The sequence below is a fragment of the Ammodytes marinus genome (genome assembly GCF_949987685.1).
Source record: "Ammodytes marinus genome assembly, chromosome: 13".
Taxonomy (NCBI): Eukaryota; Metazoa; Chordata; class Actinopteri; order Uranoscopiformes; family Ammodytidae; genus Ammodytes; species Ammodytes marinus.
In genome coordinates, this window is record NC_137217.1 from 10,517,782 (window position 1) to 10,532,462 (window position 14,681).

Consider the following 14,681-nt stretch of genomic DNA (forward strand, 5'->3'; position numbering starts at 1 on the left):
CGATGATTGTACTTTCATAATCAACAAATCAATATTTCAGGTAATATTTTAGCACTAAAGTTAACAATATCATGCAATGCCCTTGAAACATTTGTTGAATCAATAACTCTGACACAGGCTTAAACAAAGCTTCACAGAACACTAAGGTGGTATGTGTTGCCAGCCTATTGCATTATCTTTCACAGGTATTTCTCTTCTGTTCTGTCCATCCCTTGTGCAACACACTGTGCTGTGTCACCAAAACTTCAAGAATTCCTCTCTCTCTCTCTCTCTCTCTCTCTCTCTCTCTCTCTCTCTCTCTCTCTCTCTCTCTCTCTCTCTCTCTCTCTATAACTAATCCTGTACAGCACCTGTTCAGCTGCACCTGTTCACTTCTGGCTGTGGTTCTCTTGCCTCCTCAACTGTTTTGGGGCTTTTCTAAAAATACCAGCTTGGGAGGCCAGTGTAGACAGAACAAGGAAAGCATAGGGAAATGTGCTGCTTGTGTATTTTAACAGACCATGAGGGAATGTTAGTCAGGTAGTTGTTGACTCTCCTATTTCCCTGCCTTACTCAGTTTGTCATGTGTGTACGAAGCGATGGGGCTATATATATTTAGCAGCCGTGATTCATTCTCAACAGATTTCACGGGTACAGAGCACAACCTTGTTTTCAGACTCTATTACAGTTCTGTTTGCATTCAGCACTGGTCTAGAAACATGCAGATTTCATGTTCTCTTTTGCAGCTGTGAAGTGAATAAGTGAATTAAGCGTAATTGGAGTCATGTGGTGTGTTTTTATGTACATTTTCAGCGATGCGTTACGTATACGAACTCCCGAAGGTTAACATAGTTTTGTTTAATTGTCTGCATGTAGAAACAATTCAGTCACAGAGGACGAATTGTTGTCCTTGCCAGAAATCTTCAGTGTGCAACTGCATACTTGTTGAATGCTGCATTTGTTTGAAGAGTCTTTAATTGGCCTTTTTTATTGAATGCAAGTCAGGAGAGAGAGATATAACTTATCAAGTGGGCTGCGTGTAAAGATTATTGATGTATTCCTTTTTTTTCTTTCTCTTTATGAAAGATTAAAGTGTTTAATAAGCCATTTCAATATTTTCTCCTCTCTCTCTCGAAGAAGAAGAAGCTTCATTTCATGTCTCTCAGCATGGGGTTTATCACAGCTTTCATGTCACAGGCCCTCGCATAGACGCATTAAACCGTGAAGCTGCAAAAATGTAGTCAAACCTAAAAAAGACACTTTACTATTATTGCTGCTATACTATATATTCTGTATTTGTCATAATGTGTAGCAGACGGCTGACAAGGACCAACCCCCTCACTGATACCTGCTGGGCTCCAGGAGGCAAATGCAGCCAGGCAGTGTCACGCATTTCTTTCCCCCTAAGTTGCTCAGATGTGCATGACTTCTTGTGACTTGTTTACGTCCCAGATTGGTGAGAAGGCAGCCTTTGTATTTGCTTACACACAGCAGCGCCTTTCAGCATCTGAGAGAATCCCATGCAGCCTCTTTCTCACAGTGAACTCGCTGTAATTGTAACTCAGCACATTAATGAGCCCAGTAAAATGTTCTTTATGGAAGTGTCGGCCAGTGGAATAGCTTTACGCCGCGGTAACTGTTGTTTTACTTGGTCGAACAACAAATGACATGACCGGCTGACCTCGGCTCACCTCTGTTAGAAATCTTTTCCACTTTGCTGTTCAGCATAAGATAACAGCGCTTCCTTTATCTTCCATTGGCATTGGCCACAGGCCCATTTCCTCACGCTATTCCCGTCAGGCCTCTGCATCTCCTGATTTACATCGTGCTGTCTCATTGCCTGATGTGCAACGCCTTACTGTTGCGGGGAGAAAAAAGCATATGGACTTTGACAAAAATCAAAGTTGAAATTCTATCCGTTTGTGTTGACGGGGCAAACATTTCTGACTGAATTTTTTTTTTTTTATTACAATAAATCACTGGATGCCGATGGATCACATGAAACAAACAGGCCGGTGATATGTGGAGCTTCATTCTCTAAACGCAGAGCTTATTTAGAGACAGCAGATGCTCCAGCCAGGTTTCCCATGGAGGGGGCTGAGACCAGAGCCTTTGTTGCTGAAGATGCCCTGGTGCTGAGCTCCGCTGTGTGTCTGGAGTGTGAATAAAATGCCCATTTCTTGTGCCACCATCCATGGTGAGGTTTAATTTTAGACCAATCACTGGCTCACCATGATGTGCCAACACCCCTGGAGCTGCTAATGCATATCAGTGTATCCTTTTTTCTCTCTCTCTCTCTCTCTCTCTCTCTCTCTCTCTCTCTCTCTCTCTCTGTCTCTCTCTCTCTGACTTGCTCTTTGTAGCTCGCTGTCACTCTCACCTATTCCTCTCATTCCATATCATTTGGGATGTCTGATCTTGTGTTAACCCCGATCGTGCTCAGCCTTCAACACTCTAGTGTTTACAGCTGTGTGTAAGTGTGTCAAGCAAGGACAAAAACAAAGCACTGAACAAATCTTCTCTCTTTTTGTCCCCTTTCTTTTGTGCACAGCCGCAGCTAACAATGCAGCTCAACACCTCCGCTGTTTCCTTACCGAGTCGCGTTGTATGCCTGTCTGTCACACTGGCATCAACTGCAATTAAAACAGACACACTCACTGTGAATTTTATTTTCAGGGAAGCGTGGAATCACAGTGATGATTTTTTGCCTCTAAGCAGCAACTAAAACCCCACAGTCCACAATCCACTGCTCCAGTTTGCGTCTTCCAACTGAAACTAATCAAGCTTCCGAGGGTTTTATTTGGATACTGAATAATTGATTTGGCACACGCCCACAGTTTGTGCAGCCATGGTGTTCTTTCTCAACGCAAGTCCTTATCCAAGTTATCTAGGCAGTGCCGAAAAAGTTAAATATATTGATTCCAAGGGAATACCTCAACATTGAATGAATTGTAAATAATCAAAGGATGATAATTGGTCCCATATGAAAATACAAGAGGTAGATAAATGATCATTTGTGATGTACATGACAGTCTGACACTCATTGTGGAATGTTTACTTCAATAAAAGTAGGACCCAAGGTGAGGTTCTTTACCCTTCAAGGTGTACCTAAAGGGTAACATGATGAGCACCCAGATTGAAAACGAGAAAACAAAACATGTAATACTTATTATTTTAGACTTTCAACTAAATTGTGGCTTTTCATCGGCTTCTGATACTTGGATCCATTCAGGTCTACTCAGGTTTTATATCGACACAACAACCTGTGACAGGAAAACAACAAGAACCTAGCTGACCTGATTATTGGACTGACTAACATCTAAACCTGGTCCAATGCTGGTCTTGCATTGTGTTTCTGTGCTTCAGAGGAACCGAGTAGACCCGTGAAGACTTCTCCCTCACCCACAAGGCATGGATACAGCCTGTGATAAGTGGTGGGAAGAAGAATTGTTTTATGTTAAGCAGTTACAAGCCCAAAGGTTTATGAATCACAGCTATAATATTAACCTAAAATGGATCGAAATGAAATTATTATCAACTCATTTCTAATAATATTTTGTCAACAAATTCTTGAGTGGCATCTAGTCTAATTTGACATCAGTATAAAATCTATTTATTTATATACCAGCCTCAGCCTAAATCTCGTAAACAGCGTAGATGGGATCATCTTTACGAGACTGATATTTACACCTGGAATAGCTCCAATTTCCCCTCCCCTCTCACTTTCTGCCAGGCAGTCCCGAGCACCAGGAATAGCAACACTGGTGTATGACTCATGTTTAGAGCTATCTGAGATTCCTCTGGAGAAAGGCATGAATAAAGGGACTCATTAGTAATGTGCCAACATCGACAAAGGAAAGACGTTTACGGGAGACATCTGAGGGCACTGGTTCGACGTACCGTATCTCCAACATAATGCCTTCTCCAAAACTCAGTGACCTCCCCTAATCACCTCCTTTCTCGGCCCTCACACCCTACACCTCCAATCAACAAAGCCTTGTGCATTATCCCTCGAGCCCTTGCCCATCAGGCTCCTTGTTCCCAGCCCCATGCCGAAGACCAGAGCGTGCCCTTCTTCCAGATCTTCTCCATTCCCACGAGTCGCCTCCCAGTTTCCTTTCATCTCACATCCTATCCTTTGCTTCTGTCTTTCATCTACTTACTTAAATATTCCATCCAACCTCTTGCCTTCATCTCCATGCCTTCTCCTAACCCCCAGCTTCTTCATGTGCTTTCTTTCTTGCGTCATCTTCTTCCACCGTCCTTTCCTTTAATTTGACTTCTGTACCTCAAAAAGACAGCCATCTCTAACAACTCATATTCCCTTTTACTCGTCTCTCAGAAAAACCCCAGTGTGCCAGCTGTGTTGTCCTCCTCTTATTTCTTATCATCTCGCTTTATTTCCACAACTGTCAGTCCTGGGTCTTAAACCTTGCATTCAGCATTTCCTGTACCTTCTTGTACCTTCCAACCCTCGGAGAAATTACTAAATTCTTAATATTCCTTTGTAAATGCCTAGAAACTGCTGGGGCTACCATTGCAAATACTCCTTCAACATCTTTGAAGAAGACACAGTGTAGCCTGCCAATAAATTGAATGAAGAGGAAGAACATGACACAGTGAAGAAATAGCTGTGCAATGAAATTTTTTGTAAAATACAAAATGATTCACTCTTTCCGAGGTGTTTACACAGCGGTTTATCGCTTGCACGGAAATTATGATTCTGTCGACCAATCAACGGACTGTGTTAGGTAGCTAACCCTTTTGGGACCCTTTGGGTCTGCTTGGTGCCCCAACGAAAGAGTGACAAAAATAAAGTGCGGTTTGTTTATTTAGGTACCCTTCCCAACTTTTGACAGTGGAAATGCAAAAAGTAGTGAACCAAACTGAACTGCACTGATCAGTGGAAAGGAGGCTTTCTAAAGCTACCATTTCCCCATACTTCACCCCTCCCCCCATTACCCAGCCAACACGTAGTTACTAAACCCTCCCTTCTCTCCACCAGCTTTAGCACCCCAACCAAGTCTATATTCTGCTTGTCTCATGCACTCAGAGCATCCAGAGTGGCAGTGCCCCGATGGAGGTCAGCCTGCTCTCTGTCTGCCGTGAGATGCGACATAGGAAGGAAGGAAAGGTGAACTGGTTGCAACGGCTGTCATTTCACTGTACAGTGGGCGAGGAAGAAGAAGGGAGGGAGCGAGAGACAGAGTCAGAGAGAGAGAGAGAGAAAGAGAGATAGAGAGGACGACATTGTGGTAGGAGCTGAGCGAGAAGGAGAGAGAGGGAGAGAGAGAGTGAGAGTGAGAGAGGTCCAGCGCTCACAGCTCACATCGCTGGCTGGCTTGCTGGCTCGCTCACTGTTGACGAATGAGCTGTCTACCCACGGGGCTGGGAAACAGGCAGCTTGTGACAAGCTGGGGAGAGAGAGGAGAGGAACATGAATGTAATGCGTACCTTGCCTCGCTTGCTTTCAGATACCGGCCAGAAGAAGACTCCAGAGAAGAAGGATGGGAGGCGCATGTCGTTCCAGAGACCTAAGGGGACCATTGAATATTCTGTGAGTACAACGCACAAGCGACTCTCCGTTCCGTGTTAATGTCATTGCATGTATTTTGACGCTCTTCTGCTCCCGTGCTGCTGCTGCTGCTGCTACTGCTGCTGCTTCTGTGTATGTGTGTGTGTGTGTGTGCGTCTGCTGCTGGTGCTTTCTGTGGCTCTGACTAGCTCCAGTTTAATATTCTAGTCGTAGTTGTTGTGTTTGTGTGTTGTGAAGGCACCCATGTCGGACCATGCTTGGCTAGCTCATTAGCGAGGGGGAGAAGCATTTTGTGGATTTTGCCAGTGTAACACGTGTAGCGAATTCTCAGTGTTTACATAGTGTGTGACCACAAGGGAGAGCTGATAGAAGCATATGGAAGCAATGTGTCCTCCGTTAAAGCAGCACAACGCACAGCAGCACCCTTTGTGCGTGTTGATGTATATAGGAAGGAGAGAGGAATCACGTAGCAGCTCCAGTACGTTTCCTCCAGCTGGTTCAGAGCAGGACTTGACAGGCAGGAGCGCTGGCACAATGTGTTATTTGTTTTTCCATTCGTACTCTGTGTGTGCCACGTATCGGAGAGAGCATTCCGCCACACAGAGTTTGCCCTGCTCGCGAATGACCTTCCAACTGCGTTGTCATTTCTATTGATTTAGCTTGTTGTGATGGAGAAGGGGAGGGAGGAGGAGTGAGGCGATTGAGAGAGAAAGAGAGAGAAAGAAAGGAAGAGGGCTCTGGTTCCCTGGTGTGTGTGTGAGTGTGCTGAAAATGGAGCCCCTCTTTGCAATGCCTGGTTGTGTTCTTCAAATGACCCTCAAATCCAGCTGCAGTCAGAATGCTTTTCCTCGCCTCTCTCTCTCTCTCTCTCTCTCTCGCTCTCACTCTCTCCGTGGCAACAGTGAGGAGTGGGAATTGCCATGGCTCTGCTCCGGCTGTCTGCCTGTCTACTGAAAATAAAGGAAGAGATGAAGAGAGGGAGAGCAGCCCTTGTTGTCTCTCACTGACATGCCAGTCCCTTCTCCCAAACTCTCTTTGCCTCCCCCTTCTCTTTCTTGGCGATTTTACCACCATCAGGTTTATCGAGCTGTTGCTCCCAGAGCTTGGGGGGGGGGGGTCACTTTGATCTGCTCACTTTCCCAGCCTCCAACGCCTCAGCAACACCGACACCACCCACACATCTACTGCTTCCCCCAGCTGTCAGTCATTCAAGACTTGCTGATTGTTGACAAGACCCCTGTTTGTCTCGACCAAGGCTTGAACAAACTAAAAGGCTACAATAGTATAGTTGTCAGAACCAAAGCAAAGCAGGAGGGCTTTATATCAGCCAGCAAGAAAGACACAAATACCTGGCGTAAGGAAAATGAGGGAGAATTTGAGTGTTAAGTCAGGGAGAAAAGATTCCTATCTCAATCATGCAGCGTACCAACCCGGCTCTTGTCAGCCGTCACTCCGTCTTAGCCTTTCTTATTCATTACTCCACACACATACACACACTCACACACACATCCTTGTACTTCTATCTTTGTGGGGACACTCATTGACATAAAGCATTCCCTAGCCCCTAACCGCAACCTTAAAACCAAGTCTTAACCCTCAAACAGGCCTTTGAAGAAGTGAGGACCAGGCAAAATGTCCTCACTTTCAAAAAATGTCCTCACTCTGATAGTTAAAAGCTTAAATTGATCCTCCAAAAGATTCCTGTAGAAGTACACACACATACACAAACACACCCCCACTTGATTGTGTGATGGATGAATTGAGTACTGCCAGTGTGATTGTGTCCTGTAGCCCTGACATGCTGCAGCGACACGTAGCAAGAGTGTTTAAGGCGGTACAACCAAGCCTCCCCGTTCACTGTGACAGACGCATGGTCCCTGTGATTGAGAAGCGTCTTTATCTTAAACTCATCTCCTGCCCTAGGGGGAGCGGCGATGTTTCCTTATTTCGCTCGCCGGCAGATATGTTTATAATCTGTCGCCCGGCGCCCACAGGAAAAAAAAATCAGTCTTTCCTCTTTATGCCGCCATTATCAATACAATCTCCCTCCCTCTACCTCACACACAGGCTTCTTTCTCCATCCCTTTTTCTTTCGTATTGAGAAACAACCTGAGCAGAGCCCATCTGCCTGGACACTGATAACGCAAGTCCATTCAGTCCAAGTCCAGCTATTGGCTGACCTGCATCCAATTAAAAAAGTGTTTGAAGTGTGTGGGAACAACAGAGATAGATGAGGAGTCAGAAAGACGTAGACAGAGAGAAGCAAAGAGCAGCACAGAGGTGAGCCATCCGTGGTGGTGGTGGTGGTGGGGGCTGAAAGGACGGCCAGTCAAAGTCAAACTAAATGAACAGAGAGAATGCAGGCTACCCAAATGTAGCTCCAGACTCACCAAGTTTAACACACAATGGACAATAGGTCCACTATTTATGTGTTAAGGTTTAATGGAATATGTTTGCTTATTAGAATTACGGTGATAGTTTCGTACTATCAAATACTGACAGAAAAATGCACATCTATTCTAGTGAGGTGTTGGCTTCCAGGCATGAATGGGAGAGCCACACATGTCATATTGTCATTTTCATAGCTTTTGCCATATTTCCATATTTTATTAAAACATCAGCCTGATCTCGCACGCTTCAAATTTGTTTCTCTGTTAGTGGAAGGCATCCCTGATTGGTTCAGGTAGTTGTCAATATATCCTCCAGTCAAACGCGGGTTTTGATTGGCCCTCTAATTTTTTGACCGGGCTCCTCCCCAAGGAGATTGGAGAAAGGCCAGACTGATTGGCTGGTGAGAAACGAATGTGAAGCTTGCCAAATTAGACTGGTCTCACCAGGCTATAAAAACACTGCTCTCTCACAAATATTGTGTTGTTGATCTTATGACAAAAAAAGAAGTCACATGGGGCAAGTAACAAGAGCAGTCAGATGACCGGACGGGTTGTCAGAGGTTTTTGGCATATTATTTTGTGGCAAAACGGAAAGCACACCCAAATAATAATAATCCCTCATTAGGTTGAATCAGAAAATCGTCCTTGGACTTCTTTGTGTTCATTTTCCACATTGTGAGATCTCTGCAATTAACTTTCAGTTCAGTGTTATCATTACTGATAGCAACACTGTCTGAAACTCCAAAGATAACATATAAATTCTGATAAACTGGAATTATTCTTAACTGATGTTTTGAGTTGTTTGGCCTGAACCTACCATACCCACACTTTTTGTCAGTTTATTGCAGTGCTCTTTCTCTCTCAGACTGGCACACCAAAGCTATCGTTACATGTTCTAAAGTGAGACTGGAGAGAGCAGGTATTAAGGGAAGAACTGTCCAGTTTCCAGTTTGTAGGCTGGGGCTATACAAGAACTTTCCTTGATTTAAAATGTCTGAAAATGGCAAGAGTATGAATTAAATCAGCAAATTGAATATGTAAACAAGATTGTTAATGTTAATCTGAGCAAGCATTCAATGCCAGCTTTCTGTACTTGAAACTATTTGAAATGCAATGCTACAGGCAAGTTTCAGTCTGCCGAATAACGACACGTCTCGAACAGTTAAACTTTAGTTTTACATATTATTTTATAAGTGCCACTGTACTGTATATCGTCTAAAGAATGATCCTGATGTGTCACGATTCAACCAGATTGAAGGAAGATAAAGGCTCATTAAGACAGCCATGGTTTCTCATTGTCACCAGTCGACAGGTTAAATGGTTTGCTGTTGGGCTGAGAGTTAGCACGGTGGGCATTACGGCCTCCACACACATCCTACCTCTACTGCGCGTCTACCTCGCGTCTGCGTCTGACTTTTTGTCACTGACTGTGTAATCAACCTAGAGCGAGCACACATCCAACCTCAGACGCACTGCTGATGCACGTCGGAGGTACGTTTGCAGCAACGCTCCCCTTTACCTCAGGAGGCTCGCCTATTTTTTTCTGAGAGCCGCGCGTCTCTCTCGGGTCTCTCTGCTTTAACTGATAGAGAAATACTCTGCTGCGAGTCATATTGACTTCATACCGGCAGCTTTCGCTGTAGTTTCACCATTTCCTGGTGTGTCCCTTTCAAAATAAGACTTCCAACAAGCGAAAAAAAAAAAGAAAAAGGCAATGGGGCGCACGGATTACTGTCCAGACTCAATATTTGACTCAATATAAATCATATGCATCATAAATGACACGAAAGAACTTCATTTTTAATGGGAATTATCTATGAAAACTCTATGTAGAAAGATAGGGCTTTTAGAAGCAGTGCTGCTGCTGAGACGTTCCATGTGTGTCCGAGAGACGCAGCAGTAAGGTAAGGCGACGCGCTCCAGAGGTAGACGCAGGATGTGTGTGGAGGCCGTTAGATAACTTGTGGACATAAGATGAGTCATACGCCGAGCGCCAGGTGTGTGTGTGTGTGCAGAGATACACACATCCCTAGCAGCAATCATAACTCTACACCCTCCTGACAATCAGTCACTTTGATTGCTTTATTCACCGCTGGGTGCGAGAGGAGATCCCACGGTTCCAGCTCTTTTCACAGCTCCCTGCCTTGAGAGTGGGAGAACAAGTCAATGGATGATGGAGAAATGATGGGAATGGAGGAGTGGGAGGATTGCCATGTTAAAAGGATTGGGGGAGGGAATAAGGAGGAATGCATTTGGAGAAAGTGGAGACTGATGGATGGGTATAAGAAGGGCAGCTGCAGACTAATACATGGCCAGGATGTCAGCACCTCACTTTCCTTAGCTTTTAGTCAAGAGCAACTGTCGCAAATGCTCCACTTACAAGATAATAGAAAAGACAGAAACATTGTCTAAGGTTATGTTTTCTGTTTTTGCTCGCCAGAGGTGATGAGTGACTTGTTTTAGTTCGCCATGGGCTAACAAGCGAGCTGACATCTCCAGTCAAATCAGCCCTAAGCCACGGCTTGAGCGTGCAGTTGTGAAGAAGACTCCTTAAAAAACATAAAATGTCCCGTCACTGCAACCTCCCTGCGCCCATGGTCCCCACGAAAATGAGGATCAATACTGTCAGCTGGGACTCTCATTTTTAGATTTTATAAGCTAGTATCAACATTTATTTTGTCAGTAAGCCAAACTACATTACAAAATAACTTGGCTGTTATGTGGTAAACATGCATGGCAGAGCCAGAGTCAGTCCCTGCTCTGCCAAGGATGGTTTTTGGGAGTCAAATGCCACTGTGCATCGATTTTGTTATTCAAACTAGACCCGGTTGAAACCTAGTTTATGTCTGGACCGCGTACAGTCAGAGTGCAAAATTGTGGCCCAAATATTTAACGAATAGTCGGCAATAGTCTATATTTGCAAGTGAGTAATTGAGACATTTTTGTGCCTGTATTTATTTTGAAGGACCCATGGCCAATGGGGAGACTCCCAACACTTGACTCACCGATGTACTGTAGCTGACCTCAGTCAGCCACTCAGTAAGTCAGGGACAAAATGTTATGTTTATTTAGTTTCGCTGCAGACCAGCCAAAAATGAGTGGGGACATAATTGTTTTGGTCCTTGAAATGACTCAACAAAGTGATTAATATGTCGCTTGATCTATAAATTTGGTGTACACTACAGTTTTCATTATATTGTTTATTTCCCCCCTTGGATGAAAGCAATAGAAAAGAACTAATGAGCACAATTGACCAACCTTGCATAAAGTCCTGGCTCAAACATTCCCTAAGCTTTGGCATGTCAAAGTCAGGGAGAATTTCTTCTTGCATTGTTGGTTGTTGCGTGTTATTTCCCTGTTGTCTTGGTAAATCAGTGGAACGGCTACCATGTAGCAGGAGGTCAGAGCCCAGCACCAGGGGGTTCTCCATCAGAGCTTGAAAGTGAGGCAGTAAACTTGTTCCGTGTCCCTCTTTCAAAAGGGCCAAATAATTTGATTTTCTCCACCGTCACTTAGAGATGGTCTAAATTTAGGTCTGAAAACGACCAGCAACGGTTTTGTCGCACAAAGCACACATGCCATTAGGATAGTAACGACAAAGTCACCATGGCAACTGTCATGCAAAAGCTTGGCTCCATCCTTCATTATAAAGTACACTGTTAGACTTTTCCTTGCTATTTTACAGTAATAAACTGGCAGCACGGTTGCCAGCTTAATACTGTAAAACATATTACAGTATTAAGCTGGCAACCGTGCTGCCAGCTTATTACTGTAGAAACATATTACAGTATTAACCTGGCAACCGTGCTGCCAGCTTATTACTGTAAAAACATATTACAGTAATAAGCTGGCAACCGTGCTGCCAGCTTATTACTGTAGAAACATATTACAGTAATAAGCTGGCAACCGTGCTGCCAGTATCTTATTGTAAAAACACATTACAGTAATAAGCTGGCAACTGTGCTGCCAGCTTATTACTGTAAAAACATATTACAGTAATATGCTGGCAACCGTGCTGCCAGTATCTTATTGTAAAGCTCTAGTTATTTACTGTAAATAATTTACAGTAGTGTACATTCATTTTACAGTAACATTCTGTCAATTAACCTTTACAGTATTTTGCAGGCAACCGTGCTGCTAGTATCTTACCATATAACAAAGTCGTAACAGTGCCCTTACTGTTTAACAATAGGAAAAGGTTACTGAAATGATTGTTGTGCAAAACTGTAGTGCAGTGGCTTGTAGAAAACTGTAGAAGAAGAAAAAACATCTACAATGATATGCAGTAAATACATTTTCTTTTATTAATTAATTCACCAAGTCACAATACAAATACTCACACATCTTAAGAAGATTGGACAAGATAGATTTAAAATTACCACCAATACCAGGAAAATAGTTCAGGGTTCGGACAGCTTTTTAAGAGTAAAATGCAATAACTTTTCCAGCACTTTCAAGATAAAATGTCAACTTTTTCAAGGAAGCCAACGCTTTAAATATATACAGTATATACAGTGGCTTGCAAAAGTATTCATACCCCTTGGAATTTTTCACATTTTATCACATTAAAACCACACACGTACATTTATTTTACTGGGATTTCATGTGATAGACCAACACACAGTAGTGCATCATTGTGAAGTGGAATGCAAATAAAATATGGTTTTATTTATTTTTTAGAAATAAAAAACTGAAAAGCGTGGCGTACATAAGTATTCAGCCCCCCTGAGTCAATACGTTGTAGAACCACCTATCGCTGCAATAACAGCTGCAAGTCTATTGGGGTATGTCTCTGCCAGCTTTGCCCATCTAGAGACTGATATTTTTGCCCATTTTTTTGGCAAAATAGCTCAAGCTTCAGATTCAGCATCAGATTGGATGGAGAGCATCTGTCAACAGCAATTTTCAAGTCTTTCGAGATATTCTCAATTGTATTGAGGTCTGGACTTTGACTGGACCATTCTAACACATATGCTTTGATTTAAACCATTCCATAGTAGATCTGGCTGTATGTTTAGGGTATTTAACCTTCTGGAAGGTGAACCTCCACCCAGTCTCAAGTCTTTTGCAGACTCTAACAGGTTTTTCTGCCCTGTATTTGGCTCCATCCAGCTTCCCATCAACTCTGACCAGCTTCCCTGTCCCTGCTGAAGAAAATAATCCCCAACGTATGATGCTGCCCCCACCCTGTTTCACAGTGGGGATGGTGTGTATAGGGTGATGTGCAGTGTTAGTTTTCCACCACACATTGCACTTTGCGTTAAGGCCAAACATTTCCTTTTTGGTCTCATCTGACCAGAGCACCTTCCTCCAACACTTGCCACAAGCCATGCGGGGGACACAGCATATTCAGATGAGACCAAACTTGAAGTTTTTGGCCTGAATGCAAAATGCAATGTGTGGCGGAAACTAACACTGCACATCACCCTATACACACCATCCTCACCGTGATACATGGTGGTGGCAGCATCATGCTTTGAGGGTCCTGTTCTTCAGCATGGACAAGGAAGCTGGTTAGAGTTGATGGGAAGATGGATGGAGCCAAATACAGGACAGAAAACCTGTTAGAGTCTGCAAAAGACTTGAGACTGGGGTGGAGGTTCACCTTCCAGAGGGACAGCAAGCCTAAAAATACAGCCAGATCTACTATGGAATGGTTTAAATCAAAGCATACAGTATCTCACAAAAGTGAGTACACCCCTAACATTTCTTCAAATATTTCATTATATCTTTCCATGCGACAACACTGAATAAATGACACTTTGATACAATGTCAAGTAGTCAGTGTACAGCTTGTATAACAGTGTAAATTTACTGTCCCCTCAAAATAACTCGACACACAGCCATTAATGTCTAAACTGTTGGCAACAAAAGTGAGTACACCCCTAAGAAAACATTTCCAAATTGGGCCCAAAGTGTCAATATTTTGTTTTGCCAACATTATTTTCTAGCACTGCCTTAACCCTCTTGGGCATGTAGTTCACTAGAGCTTCACAGGTTGCAACTGGAACCCTCTTCTACCCATTCATGACGACATCAAGGAGCTGGTGGATATTAGAGTCCTTGCGCTCCTCCACCTTCTGTTTGAGGATGCCCCAAAGATGCTCAATAGGGTTTAAGACTGGAGACATGCTTGGCCAGTCCATAACCTTTACCCTCAGTTTCTTTAGCAAGCCAGTGGTCGTTCGGAGGGGTGTTTGGGGTCGTTATCATGTTGCAGTACTGCCCTGCGGCCCAGTTTATGAAGGGAGGGGATCATGCTCTGCTTCAGTATGTCACAGTACATGTTAGAATTCAATGAACTGTAGATCCCCAGTGCTGGCAGCACTCATGCAGCCCCAGACCATGACACTCCAACCACCATGCTTGACTCTAGGCAAGACACACTTGTCTTTGTACTCCTCACCTGGTTGCCGCTCCACACTCTTAACACCATCTGAACCAAATAAATGTATTTTGGTCTCATCAGACCACAGGACATGGTTGCAGTAATCCATGTCCGTAGTCTGTTTGTCTTCAGCAAACTTTTTGTGGGGTTTCTTTTGCATCATCTTTAGAATAGGCTTCTTTCTGGGATGACAGCCATGCAGACCAGTATGATGTTCTAATGATGCAGAGTGCGGCGTATGGTCTGAGCACTGACATGTTGACCCCCCACCCCTTCAAGCCCTTCAGCAATGCTGGCAGCACTCATACGTCTATTTTCCAAAGCCAACCTCTGTGTACGACGCTGACCACGTGCACTCAACCTTCGTAAACTGGGCCGCAGGGTGGTA

The 14,681-nt window shown here is 43.8% G+C and overlaps 1 protein-coding gene across 5 annotated transcripts in view; it reads left to right on the top strand.

Moving 5' to 3' along the window:
* Positions 1–14,681, top strand: part of oxr1a (oxidation resistance 1a) — a 76,544-nt gene that overhangs the window by 13,458 nt on the left and 48,405 nt on the right. For 4 of the 5 annotated variants that reach the window (XM_080039980.1, XM_080039982.1, XM_080039981.1 and 1 more), the window contains exon 2: positions 5,454–5,536. In XM_080039980.1, coding sequence (XP_079896106.1) covers positions 5,454–5,536 — 83 coding nt within the window. Of the gene's footprint in view, positions 1–5,058; positions 5,114–5,453; positions 5,537–14,681 lie in introns of those variants that run through there. The other variant, XM_080039983.1, reaches the window with a different exon arrangement.